This window comes from Nicotiana sylvestris, chromosome 5 (assembly GCF_000393655.2).
Source record: "Nicotiana sylvestris chromosome 5, ASM39365v2, whole genome shotgun sequence".
Taxonomy (NCBI): domain Eukaryota; kingdom Viridiplantae; phylum Streptophyta; class Magnoliopsida; order Solanales; family Solanaceae; genus Nicotiana; species Nicotiana sylvestris.
Window position 1 is genome coordinate 43,121,435 of NC_091061.1, and position 19,408 is coordinate 43,140,842.

General features: G+C 38.1%; 3 protein-coding genes and 1 pseudogene across 6 annotated transcripts in view; 3 read left to right on the plus strand and 1 right to left on the minus strand.

Moving 5' to 3' along the window:
• LOC104240950 (ultraviolet-B receptor UVR8) overlaps positions 1-1,429 on the minus strand; it is a 37,054-nt gene extending 35,625 nt beyond the window's left edge. For 3 of the 4 annotated variants that reach the window (XM_070174361.1, XM_070174359.1, XM_070174358.1), the window contains exon 1: positions 964-1,429. In XM_070174361.1, the coding sequence (XP_070030462.1) occupies positions 964-1,074 (111 nt within the window). In that variant the 5' untranslated portion in view covers positions 1,075-1,429. The remainder of the gene's footprint in view (positions 1-963) is intronic. The other variant, XM_070174360.1, reaches the window with a different exon arrangement.
• A 2,194-nt stretch (positions 1,430-3,623) lies between these two features.
• LOC138868564 (uncharacterized) lies at positions 3,624-4,513 on the plus strand. Its single transcript, XM_070146122.1, has 2 exons — positions 3,624-4,134; positions 4,212-4,513. Exons 1-2 carry the CDS (start codon positions 3,624-3,626, stop codon positions 4,511-4,513), a joined length of 813 nt encoding a protein of 270 aa, XP_070002223.1.
• A 99-nt stretch (positions 4,514-4,612) lies between these two features.
• Positions 4,613-8,343, plus strand: LOC138868565 (uncharacterized; annotated as a pseudogene).
• An 11-nt stretch (positions 8,344-8,354) lies between these two features.
• On the plus strand, positions 8,355-8,732 carry LOC138868566 (uncharacterized). The gene has a single exon (XM_070146123.1). The coding sequence runs from the start codon at positions 8,355-8,357 to the stop codon at positions 8,730-8,732; it is 378 nt and encodes a 125-aa protein (XP_070002224.1).
• The last annotated feature ends 10,676 nt before the right edge of the window (positions 8,733-19,408 follow it).

The window sequence follows — 19,408 nt, forward strand, 5'->3', positions numbered from 1 at the left end:
GACAAGCCACTTTAGTAGGTGCAAACGTCTTCCACATTAGCTTCCAAGGCCACACTGTCTTTGTCTCCTAACAGATTTAATAAGTTCTTTGTAGTAAGAATTCACAGTAACCATTCCATTCTTATTAACATTCAAATTCCAACATAGTGCATCTTCCTTCCCCTGATTAATCTTTACTGAGAGCATTTTTTGCAAAAAAAATTCCACTTCCTGCATTTCCCAATCAAAGAAGTTCCTCCTAAACCAGAAACTCCAACCAGTTCCATTCGAAACATCAGCTATTAAAACATTAGTGTTACTCACCATTCTATAAGGGAACTGCTCCTCCAAAGGTCCTAAACCATCCCAATTGTCTTTCCACAGCCTAACTTTTTGCCCATTTCCAATCCCAATGTTGACATTCCTGCTGAATCCCCCCCCCCCCAAGACTAGCTATTTGTCTCCATACAGCTACTCCGTGTGGAGTTTTCACTACCTCGGGAGCCCAAAGCCCCTCGGTAGAAAAAATCTGCTCTCTTTGGTCCAATTTATGTAGCAGACTTTCTTTTTTAGTTTATCACAAAAAAAAAATGACACATCTTTATATATATTTAGAAATAATTATAACTTCCAAATTTCCATTTTACCCTTATTAGGGGTCGTTTGGTTACAGGGATTAGAATACTAATCCCGGTATAAAATTTGACATTAGGTTTATCTAGTACTTGGTTATGGGTAATTAACTAATATTGGTATAAATTTTGTACCAAAATCTTTTATTTGTCCCACATTGGGTGTAGGATAATAATCCCAGAACTACTTTGTTAGCAACCAAACAAATGTAACACAAATGTCTATGGCTGCCCATTCAAACAAGGCCACATAAACCGGGACGGAGGAAGTAACAAATAAGAGGGAGTGAAATTACATTTTCTTCTAAGAATCCCAACTGCATATGATCAAGGTAGAGAACATTTATAGAACCTGTAAGGAAGAGAGTATGAGCACCGCCACAAGCAATCTCACGGAGGTTTTGATTATCGAAAACGGAAGGAAACAGAACCTTAGGGCGCCACTGCGACTCAAGAGTCCCATGCCCTAGCCTTCCGTAATCCCCGTTTCCCCAAAAGGCTGCGAATCGCTTCCCACTCAGCTCTGCTTCTTCGGCACCATTACTCTTAACTGAAATCCACCTCCCGATCCGTAATTCAGATAGTTTTCCTTCGTTTTTCAGAATTCTTCGCAATGATGACGATGATGATATGTTTGCAAATGCTCTTCGTATCATCATCTTCTGCGTATGTTTGTCTAATTGTTTGATGGATTTGAAGTGGAGATGTTGAAGTCGAAAGGGGTGATATACTGTACATCAGTCTAAAAAACTGATGGCTTCGACGGCGGCAACGTATACTCGAGTGTTCTTCAGAATTCAAAGCGCTTAACCAACTGACACTTGTTAACTTGTTCCTAACCCAGTGTTTTTATTTTTACTTTTAAAAGGTGTCCAAAAGGGTTAAAGAGGACATTGCACAAATATATAAAAAGGAAAAGAATTTTCAAATAGTCCGTTTGGCCATGAAATTTTTTTCATTTTTCTTTTTGGAAAATTTTTTACTTTTTAAAAATCTGGTCATAAAATTTTAAATTTTCACTTGTAGATCAATTTTGAAATTTTTCAAAACTTTAAAAACTTTCAAAAGGTTATTTTTCAAAATTTTTACTCAGATCACTCACAAAAATGCAAAAACAACCCAAAATTATATTCATATCCAAACACAACTCTAATTTTAAATATTATTTTCACTTGAAGAAAAATACCTTTTTCTGGAATTTTACAATTCTTATGTCCAAACGCCCACTAAGGATCGTTTGGTATGAAGATAGATTATATAGGGATTATAATGTAGAGATTAGTTATGCAAAAATCAATAAGACATAAATTATTAGTAATAAATGAATTATTTCTATTGGGTGTTTAGTTCATTCCACTAAAATTGAATATATAAGATATTGATAATAGGCGAAATCTAGGTGATTTAGCTATTGTTTATGCTTCCGCTTGATTATATTCCAATGACATATTATGGTTAATTGATGAAAAATAGACTCTAATTGTGATATGTATATTGCAGGATGAGGAGCCTATATGATGCTCTCAAGAGGATATTGGAATGATTTATGAGCAAGAACAACCCCTCGGAGTTGAGTGCGCGCAAGGACGAGACGAAAAAATGGACGAAACCAAACTCCAGGTGCGCGAAGCCGCGCAGGAGTTCGCGCGTAAGAAAGGCCGAGGCAGAATCATGCGCGAAGAAACGCGCGAAGTTATGCGCGAGTTCGCGCGTGTTCGGTCCGGAAAAACGTTATTTAGGGGTAAAATTGGAAATCTGGAGAGAAACTCACTTAACCTATATAAAGTCAAGCTCGCCCAAGGTTAAGGAAGGGAGGTTTTCATAGTTTAGTGCAAGAAATAGAGAGGCAAGGAGGAGTTTTGACCATCAAGTTCTTCTTTTCTTCTCTTGTTTTTGCTATTTTGTGATGAAATTGAACTTATTTGTGATGAACACTAGTATGAGTGGCTAAGACCCATTGTTCTAGGGTCATGGGTAAAACATGAATGTTGTTGTTTGAAGTTTAATTCGACAAAGTCGATTTATCATATTGGGTTGTTTATTTAATTCTGTTCTTAATTATTTTGTTGAGTAGCTAACAGTGAAATACTATCTACGAATCTTTAGTTGAACTCGAAAAGTGGGAACTTTAGATTGCATATAGAATTAAATAGAGCAAGTTCTTAAACCCGGGCCTCGGGGAACGGGTTCGCAATTGGGATAGACATATACCCAATTGCCTTGCTTGGTTGAAATACAGGAATTGTAAATGCGTTCTTGTTATTCTTAATTCCATAGACATATAGGCATTGAGTTGACTTGAATAGGCGAGTAAGAACTCGACAGATTCTTATGAGTAATATCAACCATGTCAATCAATAACCCAGATAAATTGATTAGTCATTTTAAGCCAAGAACACAACACGATTGTTAACTATGCACGTGACTCTGGAATATCCTCTCTTACTGTTTGTTACTCGAAATTGATATTCGTTTGGTTACTTTCTTTAGTTAGATTAATTCTTTATAGTTTAAGTAGTAAAACAATTACATATCTCTTTTGTGAACAGTCTCTTGGGTAGATAAAGAAATTGCGCTTGAATCAGTCAACAGTTAATCATAAGTCTTCGTGGGAACGACACTCTACTTACTACTCTATTACTTGACGATCATGTGCACTTACGTGAGTATTTTTTGTCGCAACAAGTTTTTGGCGTCGTTGCCGGGGACTTAGAAATTAGCTACTTGACTGAATTGAGCTTTTATTATTTATTTATTCGAGTTTTAACTTTCAGTTCACTTTGTTTGTGCTAATACAGGAGTTTCTATTGAATGCGAAGAAGTAGAAGCGCAAACAATCTCCATCCTCTTGATCCCGAAATTGAAAGATCACTTCACAGATTGAGGATGGAGGTGGACGCTAGAACCAGAATTGAAAGAGAGTTGGACATCGTAGTTCAACCACAGCCAATTGAGATGGCAGGTAATTAGGAACGCGCGGTGATTGAAGCCGCAAGGCCCAGTCTGGCTAATATGACTCAGGCTATTGTGAAGCCTGACATCACTGGGCACTTTAAGATGAAACAATACATGGTGCAGCTGATCCAATCCACATGGCTGTTTGTGGCTTTACCTCATGAAGACCCGCAGAGGCACATTCAGAATTTCTTGGAAATTACAGATACCTACAACTATCCGAATGTTTCCAATGACTATGTCAGGCTAACACTTTTCCCCTTTTCATTGATCGGGGAAGCTAAGGAGTGGTTGAATAAAGAGCCAGCAAATTCAATCCACACTTGGGATGATCTGGTAAGGAAATTCTTAATCAAGTTTTTCCCCACCAAGAAAACAAAGGTGTTGAGGAGTCAAATTCTTGGGTTCGAACAACGAGCTGGCGAGACACTTCGTCAAGCATGGGAAAGGTACAAGAAGATGCTCAGAGACTGTCCTCATCATTGTCAGATAGACGAGGTATTGGGTCACACTTTTGTAGATGGGTTAGATGGTGCTTCAAAGATGAATCTAGACTCAGCTTGTGGGGGTAGTTGCATGGCCAGACCATAAGTGAAATCCAAATCTTGCTGAATAATTTCACTGCTAATGATAATAACTGGAAAGGTGAGAATGATTCACGGAAGGCCATTAAGCAAAAATCATCTGGGTTACTCGAACTTGACGAGGTTTCAGCCATAAGAGTCGATATTGCAAAGCTAGCCAATCAGATGACTAGAATGACAATGCAGCAATCACAACCGATGCAACATGTACACCAAATGGCTATTTGTTGCGAATTATATGGTGACAATCATATGAGTGACATGTGCCCCACAAATCCAGAATCTATCTATTATGTGGGGCAACAGAACAGAGGTCCACCGAATCAGCATGCACAATATGGGAATTCTTACAATCCGAATTAGAGGAATCATCCCAACTTCTCATGGGGTGGAAATCAGCAGAATCAAAATCAACATAGACCCCAAGGGGGTTTCAATCAGCCTCAAAAGCCACCCCAACAAATGGAAGAGAGCACCAACGAATTGTTAAAAAAGTTGTTGATTGACAATCAGCAGATCAAGACTGACTTCAGAAATCTTGAGAGGCAGCTGGGGCAGTTAGCTACTAATCAAACACTAGACTTGCAGGCGCTCTCCCTAGTGACACAGAGAAGAATCCACATGTGAATGCCGTTACACTTAGAAATGGGAGAGAGCTTGAGGAAGTGCTAAAGAAAAGGAAAGATAAGCATGTACCTGAGGGAGAGTTGATCCCTAAAGTGACAAACGAGCCAAAGAAGACTGCTGAAATTCCAGACCCAGTAGAGGCCCCAAGGCCACTACCACCTTTCCCCCAGAGATTGCAAAAGAAGAATGATGATCGCATGTTCAGCAAATTCCTCTCCATGTTGAGCCAGGTTCAATTGAATATTCCACTAGTTGATATGCTTTGCGAAATTCCAAAATATGCCAAGTACATATAAGACATAGTGGCTCATAAGAGGAGATTGACTGAGTTTGAGACAGTTGCACTTACTGAGGAGTGCACTTCTAGGGTCCAAAATAAGCTTCCTCAAAAGCTTAAGGATCATGGCAGCTTTACGATTCCTGTGCGTATTGGTAATGTTGATGTGGGTCGTGCTCTTTGCGATTTGGGGGCAAGCATAAACCTGATGCCCATGTCTTTGTTCAAACAATTGGGTGTGGGAGCTCCAAGGCCAACTACTGTGATGTTGCAGCTGGCTGACAGGTCAATAGCACACCCTGAGGGGGTGATTGAAGATGTGTTGCTGCAGATTGGGAAATTTATCTTCCCTGCTGACTTCATTATCCTCGACTATGAGGCTGATGAACTGGTCCCAATCATATTGGGGCGACCTCTCTTGGCTACTGGTGACGCAATTATCAAGGTGAGAGGGGGAAAGATGATCTTGAGGGTAGAATATGAGGAAGCGGTTTTCAATGTCTACAAAACAATCCAACTTCCCTATCACTATGAGGAGCTCTCCATGATATTGGTTGTAGAGGCTGATGAGCAAATTTATGATCCAAGTGTTTTTCTAGACGATTCTCTAGAGAAAGCACTTATGTTGTTTGATAGCCTGGGCAATGATGATGAGGTCGAGGAGATGATGTACATCCTTGACACATCTTGTGCATACATGCAGGGGATACACCCCTTTGCACCCTTGAACAGGCCAGAGGGACCTCCTCCAAAGCAGTCAATTGAGAAAGCCCCAAAATTGGAGCTTAAACCTCTCCCATCTCACCTGTAATATGCTTATTTGGGTGACTCTGACACCCTACCTGTTATTGTTTCTTCTGACTTGTCTAAATTGCAGGAAGAAAAGTTGTTGAGAGTGCTACGGGAGCACAAGCGCGCACTTGGGTGGACGATGTCTGACATTAAGGGCATTAGTCCAGCCTTTTGCATGCACATAATCCTCATGGAGGATGGACATAAGCCCAATGTTGAGCAACAACGCCGCCTCAATCCTATCATGAAAGAGGTGGTAAGAAAAGAAGTGATTAAGTGGCTTGATGCAGGTATTGTATTTCCTATCTCAGACAGCAAATGGGTAAGCCCAGTCCAATGTGTACCCAAGAAAGGGGGGATGACTGTGGTAGTTAATGAAAATAATGATCTAATCCCAACAAGAACTGTCACCGGGTGGAGAATTTGCATTGACTATAGAAAATTGAACAATGCCACCCGGAAGGACCACTTTCCCTTCTCCTTTATTGACCAAATGCTCAATAGATTAGCTGGCCAGGAGTACCACTGCTTCCTGGATGGTTACTCGGGGTATAATCAGATTGCTATAGCCCTAGAGGACCAAGAAAAGACCACTTTTACGTGTATTTATGGCACGTACGCGTTCAAGAGAATGCCCTTTGGTCTTTGTAATGCACCTGCGACTTTTCAAAGGTGTATGATGGCCATCTTTACTGACATGGTTGAGAGGTTTGTGGAAGTATTCATGGATGACTTTTCTATTTTCGGATGTTCTTTTGATAACTGCTTAATGAACCTCGATAAAGTACTTGCTAGGTGTGAAGAGACTAACTTGGTGCTAAACTGGGAAAAGTGCCATTTCATGGTACGTGAAGGTATAGTTTTAGGGCACAAGGTGTCCAAAGACGGTTTGCAGGTGGACAAGGCAAAGGTGGAAGCGATTGAAAAATTGCCTCCACCGATATTTGTCAAAGGCATCCATAGTTTCTTGGGCCATGCAAGTTTTTATCGTCGTTTTATTAAAGATTTCTCAAAAATTTCCTCTCCATTGTGCAGGTTGCTTGAGAAGGATGTAGTCTTCAAATTCGATGATGCCTGTCCGAAGGCATTCGAAGAGCTGAAAGAAAGGTTGGTGACTGCACCTATCATAACTGCTCCAGACTAGGAGCAGCCATTTGAGTTGATGTGTGACGCTAGCGACTTGGCTGTTGGGGTTGTCTTGGGACAGAGGAGAAACAAGATCTTCCACTCCATCTACTATGCGAGCAAAACTCTAAATCCAGCTCAGATGAACTACACCGTCACTGAAAAAGAGTTGCTTGCAGTAGTGTGGGCGTTTGACAAGTTCATGTCATATCTTGTGGGGACCAAAGTCATCGTCTACACAGATCATTCAGCTATCAGGTACTTGTTTGAGAAAAGGGATGCCAAGACGAGACTGATTCGGTGGGTCCTACTGCTGCAAGAGTTTGATTTAGAGATCCGAGACCACAAAGGAATAGAGAATCAAGTGGCTGATCACTTGTCCAGATTAGAAAATCCGAACCATGTGGCTGAAGGGGGTGCAATCAAAGAAACATTCCCTGATGAGCAGTTGTTGGCAATCACCTCAAGCACAGCCCTGTGGTATGCGGATTATGTGAACTTCATTGCAAGTGGGGTGACACCACCAGAATTGACACCAGACAATAGAAGAAGGTTCATGTATGATGTGAGGCTCTACATGTGGGATGAGCCATTCTTATACATGATCTGTGCAGATCAGTTGGTGCGGAGATGTGTTCTTGAGGAGGAGATGAGCGCCATACTTCATAGTTGTCACGCCTCACCATACGGAGGTCATCACGGTGGAGACCGGACAACTCAGAAAGTGCTACAATCAGGTTTTTACTGGCCAAAATTGTTTAGGGATGCACACGCCTTTGTTAAAATATGTGACAGGTGCCAAAGAACCGGGACGATCACTAAGAAGCACGAGATGCCGCTGCAAAACATCCTGGTAGTGGAACTTTTCGATGTTTGGGGAATTGACTTCATGGGACCTTTTCCATACTCGAACGGTCATAGATACATCTTGGTGGCAGTTGATTATGTGTCTAAGTGGGTGGAGGCCATTGCTCTTCCCTCTAATGATGCAAAGGTGGTGGTAAGCTTTGTCAAGAAGCATATCTTCACACGCTTTGGAACTCCCAGAGTGTTGATCGGCGATTGAGGTACGCATTTCTACAACAAACTGTTAAACAATGTCCTTGCAAAGTACGGGGTCAAGCATAAGGTCTCCACTGCCTATCACCCACAGACGAGTGGTCAAGTGGAGGTTTCAAACAGAGAGGTCAAGCAAATTCTTGAGAAAACAGTGAGTGCAAATAGAAAAGATTGGGTCGGGAAGTTAGAAGACGCATTGTGGGCGTATCGAACAACATACAAAACTCCCATAGGTGCTTCTCCTTATAGATTGGTGTATGAGAAGGCATGTCACTTGCCGTCGAACTTGAGCACAAGGCCTATTGGGCAATAAAGAAGCTGAACATGGATGGGGACTTAGTTGGAGAGAAGAGGTTGCTGCAACTCGATGAGCTCGAGGAGTTTCGATTACATGCATATGAGAATGCCAAATTGTATAAAGAGAAGACTAAGAGGTGGAGTGACAAGCACATTCAACATCGAGAGTTCGAGCCAGGGCAAGAAGTTGTGTTGTTCAATTCGAGGTTGAAGCTTTTTCTTGGAAAGCTTAAATATCGTTGGTCGGGCCCTTTTGTTGTGGTAAGCGTGAAGCCTCATGGAGCCGTGGAGTTGAGAGATATGAGTTCAACTGGCACTTTCTTGGTGAACGGTCAACGGATAAAACATTACTGGAGGGGTGACTTTTCACGTCACAAGACCTCAGTGGACTTGAAGGATGCTTGAGAACATGTTGAGTCGTGCCGCAACGTTAAATCAGGCGCTGGATGGGAGGCAACCCATTGAAATGTTGTAACCATCGTGCCACGACGTTAAATCAGGCGCTGGATGGGAGGCAACCCATTGAAATGTTGTAACCATCGTGCCACGACGTTAAATCAGGCGCTGGATGGGAGGCAACCCATTGAAATGTTGTAACCATCGTGCCACGACGTTAAATAAGGCGCTGGTTGGGAGGTAACCCAATGATAGTAGTAGTGTTTGATTTTGAGCTTTAACTTACTAACAAATGCAGGCGACGAAGGGCGGGTGAAAGGACCATCAACCAGGAGCAAAACAGGTGGAAAAAAATGCAAAAATAAACGCCCAGGAGCGCGACTTCGCGCCCACTTCGTGCACAAGTTCGCGCGCCTGGGTGAACCATTCTGCCTGGAACAAAACAGCACCACGCGAAGAAACACGCGAACTCCAAAACTTCGCGCCAAAACTCGCGCGCCTGAGCGAACCATTCTGCCTGAAAACAAAAAAAGGACGCACGAAGCCTGCGCGAGCTCGCGCATTAGTTCGCGCATCTGACCAAACTCTTCCGGCGTTTTGTGTTTTTTTTTAGTTTTAGTTTTTCTTTTTATTTATTTTTTAGTTTAATTGGTTATTTGTTAGACACAATTACCCCCTCCTTCTAATAAACAATACCCGTTCCTCTCCCTCATTCTCACCCAAAAACGCCCAACTCCTTCACCAAATTCCAGCACCCCTGCCCCCATCCCCCTCTCACGATTTTCTTCCCCGAACTTACTAGCATCCTCCCCATTCTCCTTCACAAGGTATGAGCCCTAGTTGTAGTTTTCTTTCTTTTTCTCTTTCTATTTTCAGATTTTTTTTCTTTTTGTATGTTGTATCTTATGCCATTAGTGTAGATGTGTTTTGTGATTTGGTGTTCAAACTTGGTGAAATATGTTGTGGGGTTAGTTTGTTGCAAGTGTGGGGTGGGTGGTACTTGATTTGGGTTATGGATGAGATTTGTGGGAGGCCCTTGTTGCAAGACACTTACAAAAGAGTTGTGAGAGCCTAATGCCCATAAGGTGTTTATGGAAAGGCCTCAATGAGCATGATTATGTAGTTGTGACCAATTTGCGTGTGAAGTTTGAGTAACCGCATTAAGTCACACTATTTTTGTTAGGCTGATCTAATGTGTCCACGTTTTGCAGGTATTATGGCACTATCGAGAAAGCGCAAGCCCATGCGCCCAGCGCAACAGCTGCAACACTGTCATGAGCAGCGTCCTCTTCAGGAACTGCTAGAGTGTCCCGGCACACCACATTGGAGCAGGAGGTGGCTGATCTACGCACCTCCATGACTGATTTGGGCACTCGTGTGGACGCGATAGCTGACCGACAAGTCAAGTCGGAAAAGAAGTTCATGGGTTGGCTGCAAGCTTTGGGGCGTGCGTGCAACGTGAACCCCGAAACCGTTTCCGATCAAGAGTGAAGCTTCAGGGAAGTCTCTTTACCTCACTGCTCTTTTAAATTTTAAGTCATGGGGGCATGTCTTCTTTTTTAAGTGTGGGGTGGGGGATTCTTTCATTGTATGTTGTATGTAGTTGTACAAATTGTCGGGTTGTTTTGTTTGTTTCATGTTGAATTGATAGTTTTTGTTAAGCAGGAGTAGTTTTTTTGTTAATTTAGATAAATGGCTCGGCCCGACGACGGATCCCTTTCGACGGGGTTCTTGAGGGACTGAGTCGAGAAAAAAAACTGAAAAAATTGTAGGCTCTTCCTGATGACGGATCTTTTAGAAGATTTTCTTGAGGGAAGTGAGTCTAGAGAAAACAACAAAAAGATTTTTTATTTTTTTCTTAGGTAGTGTAGCAATTTCCCCTTGGTTTTTCTTTAAGTCGCGGTTCTTTTCCAAGGGTTTAGCTTGAACCGGGCATAGGTAGTTTTTATTGATGTTTTCTTTTTGATTTGTAGATTAGGGTAATGAGCTACGAGCTATAAAATTGAAAGAGAACCCATAGCGTTGACACACCTGAACACAATAGACCTTAGAGTGTAACGCTTAGTCCTAATTGTTGAATCTCACTGAAAGTGCCTTAATTTGTATGTTTGTTACTGAATTAAATGCTCGTAGTGGAGCATCTTGATGAGCTGATCTGAATGAGTCATATGCCATATGTGGTGAGTATTTGTGTAGTCCATGTATTGTACTTGTGTCTAGAACTTGCCCGGTATATGAGTTGAAGCGAAATTTTAGGTGATGCTCGATTTGAAAAAATGATGTTAGGCTTTCTTTGACCTTTTTGAGCTTAATTGCTTATCACAAATAAAATTTGTCCCTAGTTAACCCTTTTGAGCCTTTAGACTTTTGTTTGGCACCCGCATTACAAGCCTATACCCTTTTGTTCTTAATTAACATTGTTTTGATCCTTTTACCTCTTAAAGCACTTTAATTGTGAGAGGAGCGCTAAAAGAAGTAAGCAGGAAATAAGTGTGGGGTGGCTTTTAAGTGGAACCAATAAAAGGATGAAAGGTGCACTTATATTGTAAACGAATGCACCACTAGCAGAAATTGAGTGACAAGAAAAATAAACTTTATCAAGAAAGAAGAAGATGATTACATTGTGTCTTGTTCCAGCTAGTGGGAATGAATTAATAGAGTGCTTAAAGAAGAAGGGAGTATTTGTGGGATGATATTGTGTGTGAATGAGAAGTGGGTTGAAGAATTTGCGCTAAAAATTGCTCATGTGATGTGTTAAAGTGCTTAGGGGTTGAGTCACTATTCCTAAATACATCCTACCCGTCCCTTAGCCCACATTACAACCATGAAAAAGTCCTAATTGATTTTTGATCGAGCTAACCTACATTAGAAGAGATTTATATTAAGGGCAAGCTTATGGTACCAATTGCATGCATGTGACCTCTTTTGTGAGAGTGAGTGATTTCCTTGATATATGTGAGTATATGAATTGAATGTGGTGGATTGAACTCAATTTTTGTTGATGTAATTGTGAGGGCATATGGTTCGTGACAGAAAAGCAAGTCTTAACTTCTGTGTAGAGTACTTTGAGGAAGTGTGAATATTGCATGGCACTTGAGAGTCGACTTTGAGGCTAGGATTGTTCACTGCTAGACGTAATACATGTACATTGTTCTAGGTGTAATGCGTTAAGGGAAATGGTTGAGTGAAGGATTCTCTAGAGAGTATAGTTGATTGCTCGAGGACTAGCAATGAATTAAGTGTGGGGGTGTTGATAATAGGCGAAATTTAGGTGATTTAGCTATTGTTTATGCTTCCGTTTGATTATATTCCAATGACATATTATGGTTAATTGATGAAAAATAGGCTCTAATTGTGATATGTATACATTGCAGGATGAGGAGCCTATATGATGCTCTCAAGAGGATATTGGAATGATTTATGAGCAAGAACAACCCCTCAGAGTTGAGTGCGCGCAAGGACGAGACGAAAAAATGGACGAAATCAAACTCCAGGTGCGCGAAGCCGCGCAGGAGTTCGCACGTAAGAAAGGCTGAGGCAGAATCATGTGCGAAGAAACGCGCGAAGTATGTGCGAGTTCGCGCGTGTCCGGTCCGGAAAAACGTTATTTAGGGGTAAAATTGTAAATCTGGAGAGAAACCCACTTAACCTATATAAAGTCAAGCTCGCCCAAGGTCAAGGAAGGGAGGTTTTCATAGTTTAGTGCAAGAAATAGAGAGGCAAGGAGGAGTTTTGACCATCAAGTTCTTCTTTTCTTCTCTTGTTTTTGCTATTTTGTGATGAAATTGAACTTATTTGTGATGAACACTAGTATGAGTGGCTAAGACCCATTGTTCTAGGGTCATGGGTAAAACATGAATGTTGTTGTTTGAAGTTTAATTCGACAAAGTCGATTTATCATATTGGGTTGTTTATTTAATTCTGTTCTTAATTATTTTGCTGAGTAGCTAACAGTGAAATACTATCTACGAATCTTTAGTTGAACTCGAAAGTGGGAACTTTAGATTGCATATAGAATTAAATAGAGCAAGTTCTTGAACCCGGGCCTCGGGGAACGGGTTCGCAATTGGGATAGACATATACCCAATTGCCTTGCTTGGTTGAAATACAGGAATTGTAAATGCGTTCTTGTTAATCTTAATTCCATAGACATATAGGCATTGAGTTGACTTGAATAGGCGAGTAAGTACTCGACAGATTCTTATGAGTAATATCAACCATGTCAATCAATAACCCAGATAAATTGATTAGTCATTTTAAGCCAAGAACACAACACGATTGTTAACTATGCACGTGACTCTGGAATATCCTCTCTTACTGTTTGTTACTCGAAATTGCTATTCGTTTGGTTACTTTCTTTAGTTAGATTAATTCTTTATAGTTTAAGTAGTAAAACAATTACATATCTCTTTTGTGAACAGTCTCTTGGGTAGATAAAGAAATTGGGTTTGAATCAGTCAACAGTTAATCATAAGTCTTCGTGGGAACGCACTCTACTCACTACTCTATTACTTGACGATCATGTGCACTTGCGTGAGTATTTTTGATCGCAACAGATATTATTTAAATTATCTATTTATCTTTTAAACTAAAAATAATGAGTTTACAATTATACCCTTGGATGCTCGACTTTTATTGACTTCTGGAAAAAAGGATAATTTTGTCCCCTTTTTCTATATCCATGTATAATTTAAATATGGATTAATTATTCCAGGCTGATAGTGATATAAATTTATACCATAATTGATGTATAACTTTATACAAAGATTAGTTATACATGATTCATAATGAGTTAATCTAAACATGAATTATCTTTTTTATATCGGACGGCCCCTTAGAGCTGTTAGTTTAGAATATAGCCGCTATTTGCCAAAAAGTTAAAAAAGTAGTTGTAGTTGCAATTGCAACTGCAACATTTTAATTCTGAAGATAACTGCATCATATGCGAGGCCAAAAACTCAAAAATTAATAAATGAGTTTTGACACAGTTACCTACAAAAAAAAACTATTTACTTTTGTCTACCCATTTATTTTTCTACCTATAAACTAATTGTATTTTCTACCCATAATAATTTTTGTGGAAAATTTTTTCTTTATTCTCCAATTCTTTTTTTATTTCTATGCTTCTTTTCTTCTTCTTTTTTTTTTTTTTTTCTCCTTTTCTTTTTTCTCGTTTTCTTCTTATTTTTTTCTTTTTTCCTTTTCTAATTTCATTTAACTTCTTTTTTTTTATTCTTTTTCTCTTCATAATCTAATTTTATTTACCGTTTTCACTATCTTTTATTATTCTTTTTTTATACAATAAAAAAAATAACTGATATAGTAAATATTTGTTCACCTTTTTTTAATATAACTTGTACAATATACCTTCTATTTTTTTTCTTTCTCATTTCTTAAATTCTATTATTAAACTAAAATAATATTAGTTGTCACTTGATCTAATTCACCGAATATCACATTGATTGCTACTGAACACCGTAAATTACATAATCAAATTCTAAGAATCAACACGTGATTGCCATGCAAACCTCGATCTACTTCCCTATAAGTATCAGTACACACTCTACCATTAGCAGTAATACAACTAGTTATAGAGCAAGAAAACATAATCTACGACAATCAATTCTCCATATATACTAGTTAGAATAAAAATGACAATAAAATATTGAAAAATGCAACAAAAGAATAAGTACGAAAAAAGACTTCTAGTACCATGTGATACCAATATGGTATATATGTATACCAACAGAGCATGTGATTTCTCTAGAATATTGCTACAACTATATGCGACTATATTAGTGTACCAAAACATTAAAGGACGCAATAAAAGTATGAGAAAATTACATGCTCGTATTGCAAGCTAAATATTCGCAACACAACTTGCTCATTTTGTATACTAAGAGGGTATATAGTTGTATAGGGTTATTCCAACAATTGCCTATAACTGTAAAAACTATTACATAATACACATAATTTATGTCCATCGGCACACAAAAATTCCAACATTGCAACTCATGTTCATATAAATAATTTCATAATAGAATTCACTTAAGATGCAGCTAAAACAACCAAAACAATGTTCAACTACCATATGATACCAATATGGTATACAATTTTACTAGTTAATTTTCGGCAACTATATGACTATATTACTATTAATTAACACACATGCATAAAGAGAAAAATAAAAAAAATTAGTGTACCACAAATTAATATAATAAGGTATTTCAAGATATTGTACTATATTACTATTATTAAAAGAAAATCAAATATTGTACCAATTAAATGCAGCTAATACAACCAAAAAATAATTCAACTAGCATATGATACTAATATAGTATATAGCTGTACTAATAGGGTATATAGTTGGAATGAATTGTATACTAAAATGGTATATTTGTATACTATTTAAGTATACAATACAAATTCGTCTTCTTCTCTGGTTCAACTATATTTCAACCCAAATTTCTAAAATCTACTACAAAATCTCCACCAAATTGACTAAAACTTTAGTTACAACCTCCAATCAACTTTCCAAATAAATCCATACAGGATCGGATCAAAATAATTAAAAACTCAAACAAACCAAGTTATGAGTTTCAAGCTTCAAGGTCCTTTAATGGTAGATTTAAATTTTTATACAATAAATCTCCAAAAACCAGCATCAAAGGTACAATCTACACATCAAAGAACAATAACTAACGAATCTACACAACTATGGATGAAAAACGGTTGCCACAGAAAGATTTCATCAAAGTGAGTACTTGGGTTCATCAGAAAAAAAGGAGAATTGTTGTTTTTTTGGAGAGATGTTTGAAGCTCTAAAGAATTTGCCAAGATCAGTGTGGATTCTTCTAATGGTCACAGCTGTGAACCGGATTACTTGGTTTCCATTCATCTAATGGTCACAGACTTCTGTACAATAAATTTTGAATTCTTGAAAACAAAATTTGTCATAAAATTTTAAGAAAAGAGCAGTTTTCTAATGCATAAACTGAACGATAAAAGAAAGAAAGGTGGTTGGCAAGGAAAAAACTGGGTAAATAGTTTGGGTCCATGGATAGGAGTAGTAAATAATTTAGGACTGAGCATTAAAGGGTAAACAGTTTAGGATTAATGGGTATAAAGTGAGATTTTCTTATTAATAAATCCCTGGACTCCCTAAAGCATAAAAAGGTTAATATCTTCACTAAAAAAAATTCTTGACAAGAGAAACAATTTGCGATTTTATATACTCAAATCAAATAAATGTCGCTGCAATTTGTCATCAATTATGTTGTCATGGTTCGCATAATAAGAAGCCAAAAGTAGTTACCATCACATTCTACATCCACTCTACACAATTTTCCTGAAGTTTGAATTGCAATAACTTAACTGCATTTTTAAATTATTTGCAATTGTTGTGTATATTCTAAACAACTTGACTAATAGTCCGTTTGGCTAAGCTGCAAAAATCAGCTTATTTTGAGAAGTCTTTTTCTTCAAAAGTGTTTTTCTTAAAAGTACTTTTGGTGAGAAGCAGTTTGTGTTTGGCTAATTAGTTTGAAAAGCACTTATGAACAGCAATTAGTGTTTGACCAAGCTTTAAAAAATTGTTTCTAAATGTATTTTTCTCAAAAGTGCTTTTAGATAGAAGCATTATTTTTCTGTTTCTCCTCAAAAGCACTTTTTCCTTCCAGAAGCTTGGCCAAACACCTCAATTTTTAGCCAAAAGTGCTTTTGACAAAAAAAAAAAAAAAATACTTTTGATCAAAAATAAGTTTGGCCAAACAGGCTATAAAAGTGGTTAGTTAGTATTATTTTTTTTTTAACAAAAATAGATAGCTTCGAAAAAGTGATGTAAAAAGCATTGCGTGGCATTTACTTCCCCTGAATTATGCAAATGGTCTAGATTTGCTACAAAAAGGAGTTTGATCTCTCCTTGTTGGCTAACACTAAACTACGGAGTAAAACTACTCTCCACCATTAATGCATAGTTGAAGGGCAAAATTGTTACACCCCGTAAATATTACGATGATGTTATGTCCTGCATTATTATATTACGATGTCTTGCAGTATTATATTACGATGATGTTACGTCTTGCAGTATTACATTACGATGATGTTACGCTTTGCAGTATTACATTACGGTGATGTTAAGCTTCGCAGTATTAAGTTACGACGATATTGCACCCTGTAGTATTGTACGTTGAATTTGTCGTAAGGTAATTGACATCAGTCCAAGGAAGATATTATATGGAGATTATAGGATTATAAGTGGTGAGTAAATTCGTGAAGGTGAGAGGAGAAGCAAGTCAAAGAAAATGAATTTCGTTGAAATTTGGCATTTTGAATAAAATACGGCCCGAGCTAAAATTCCCGATATTTATGGACTAATACCATACAAGGTACCACATGACCATAATAGTAAGATATGTAAAAAATGAGCAATATTTTAAGTAAGTGAAAATAAATCTTAATTATACGAGTAATTAATTAATTATCGGGTAACATGACATTACCTAATTAACTAATAAGTGGATAAAAACTAATAAAATCAACCCTCCCAAAAACGCGGTAATTGGCCACAATGACTTCGTAGTCATTTAATATGTGGCAATCAAGGGAAGGTGAAAAGACACCTCCTACTTATATTAGTAATACCATCCAAAATAGTAGTAGTAGTCACATTACTATTAAGAGATGACTTTCAAAAACAAAGTCCATAACGCTGCCAGAACATTGCCATCTTCTAATTCAAATAAAGATTTGATTCTAAATACTCCATTAAACCATGAGAAATCTTGCAAGGTTCCAACAAGAATTTTAGGAATCATAGCAACGTAAAATTTTGCGGGTCTAAAGGAGTACGGTACAATCTTTTCCAAGAATATTATACGGATTTTTACCTACTCCAGGTATGTTAAAGCTATCTCTTCTTTCTTTTGGCATGATCTATACGACATAAACGAAACGAGCAAATGCACAGATTCCATAAATGATTCTATTCATATAAGTATTAGAGATATCTATGTTCTTGAATTTCCATGTGTCATAATATTTTATCATCTGTTCATGGGTCTCAGGAAAATATGAAAGTTGAAAAGAGTTTACTTTATGATATTACTGAAATGCAAAATGGTCTTATGACATTCTGAAGGATTTTATTAACGTACTTTTCATGCATTGCATTCATGTACATTGACACATGACCAGATGACGTTATATACGCGTATATATGTATGTATATATGTATATGGGATATGAGAAAGGTTATGGCGTTATACGCACCACCACCTGATCAGTTGGTATACGTTGATGATTTTGCCCACAGTGGCCGAGATGATATGATGAGATGCCCTCAGAGGCTGATGATGTTATGAAACATGTACCTATGCACGACATGCCATTCATACGCATATGCACGACACTATAATTATATCATGATTTACAAAGTTATCCAGACTTACAGGTGGAGTCATTTATTCTATATGTTCTCCATGTCTGTTATATAGTTATTTATATGCCTTACATACTCGGTACATTATTTGTACTGACGTCCCTTTTGCCTGGGGACGTTGCGTCTCATGCCCGCAGGTCCCGATAGATAGGTCGAGAGCCCTCCAAGTAGGCTATCAGCTCAGCGGAAGATGTTGGTGCGCTCTATTTGCTTCGGAGTTGCTTGATTGATTAGTATGATTTAGACGTGTATTGTTTGGTATGGCGGGACTCTGTTCCGACCTTTATGAAAATTATGTATTCTTAGAGGCTTGTAGACAGATATCATGTACGTAAAAGATTGTATGGACTTGTCGGCTCATGTTCAGTACATGAGTGGCTATTTTGGTCTTATAGGCCCGTACTTTATATGTATAAGTTTATATTCCCTCATACTTTACTCCGGTTCATTTACCTATGATAGAATGATATGAAAGATATGTTACGTTGGTACTCGGTTGAGTAAGGTATCGAGTAAGGTACCGGGTGCCCGTCGCGGCCCATCGGTTTTGGTCGTGACAAAAATATTGGACTATGTGGCATAGTCCAGATGCAAAGACATGCTGGAATTCATCAAAATGCTTTAATGCCCAATACATCAGAGTTACTACCCATCATTAACTTTAAACCCCAATAAAATTTAATACTACTTTGACCAAAAAAAACCACCCATAAACTTTCCCACCTACTATTAAATCAACCTTTGTAGCTTTGTTGAATCATCTTTAACCTTTGTGAACAAGTCCCGCAAAAGACAGCTGAAAGTTTTAGAAATTTTCAAAATCTACAAATGATGAAGCTTTTTGAGTTGCGTAAGGGAACGAAAAATAAGATGTCGGCTTTGGCACTGGTGGAGATGAAAACAAGTTAATATTGTTGAGACGTGAACTTTTGTGAATTGAAGGTGGTATAGATAATGGAATAAGTATGGCCATAATATGAGTGAGTGGAGATAAAAATGAAAATGATGGTTATTTCACCAAATATTTATTATCTCTCTGCGACTAATAAAGTTTAGGCAGATGGAAAAAAATTATCTAATAACTTTTTACTTCCACTAGAATTTGAATTTGAGCCTTGATTTCTAAGATCTGCAACACTGCTTGGGAAAAAGCTAGAGTATTTTGGACAGAAAAATGACCAATACACCTAAACACGCCTGAGGCAGGAGAAGATTCATAAGGATACAGATAACAGAAGACAAGATC

Excerpts from the sequence above, each read along its gene's own strand:
- LOC138868566 (XM_070146123.1), top strand. The coding sequence starts at position 8,355 with ATGGATGGGGACTTAGTTGGAGAGAAGAGGTTGCTGCAACTCGATGAG.
- LOC138868564 (XM_070146122.1), top strand. The coding sequence starts at position 3,624 with ATGACTCAGGCTATTGTGAAGCCTGACATCACTGGGCACTTTAAGATG. Across the intron at positions 4,135-4,211 it reads TCTAGACTCAGCTTGTGGGG|GTGAGAATGATTCACGGAAG; the intron begins GTAGTTGCATGG and ends ATAACTGGAAAG.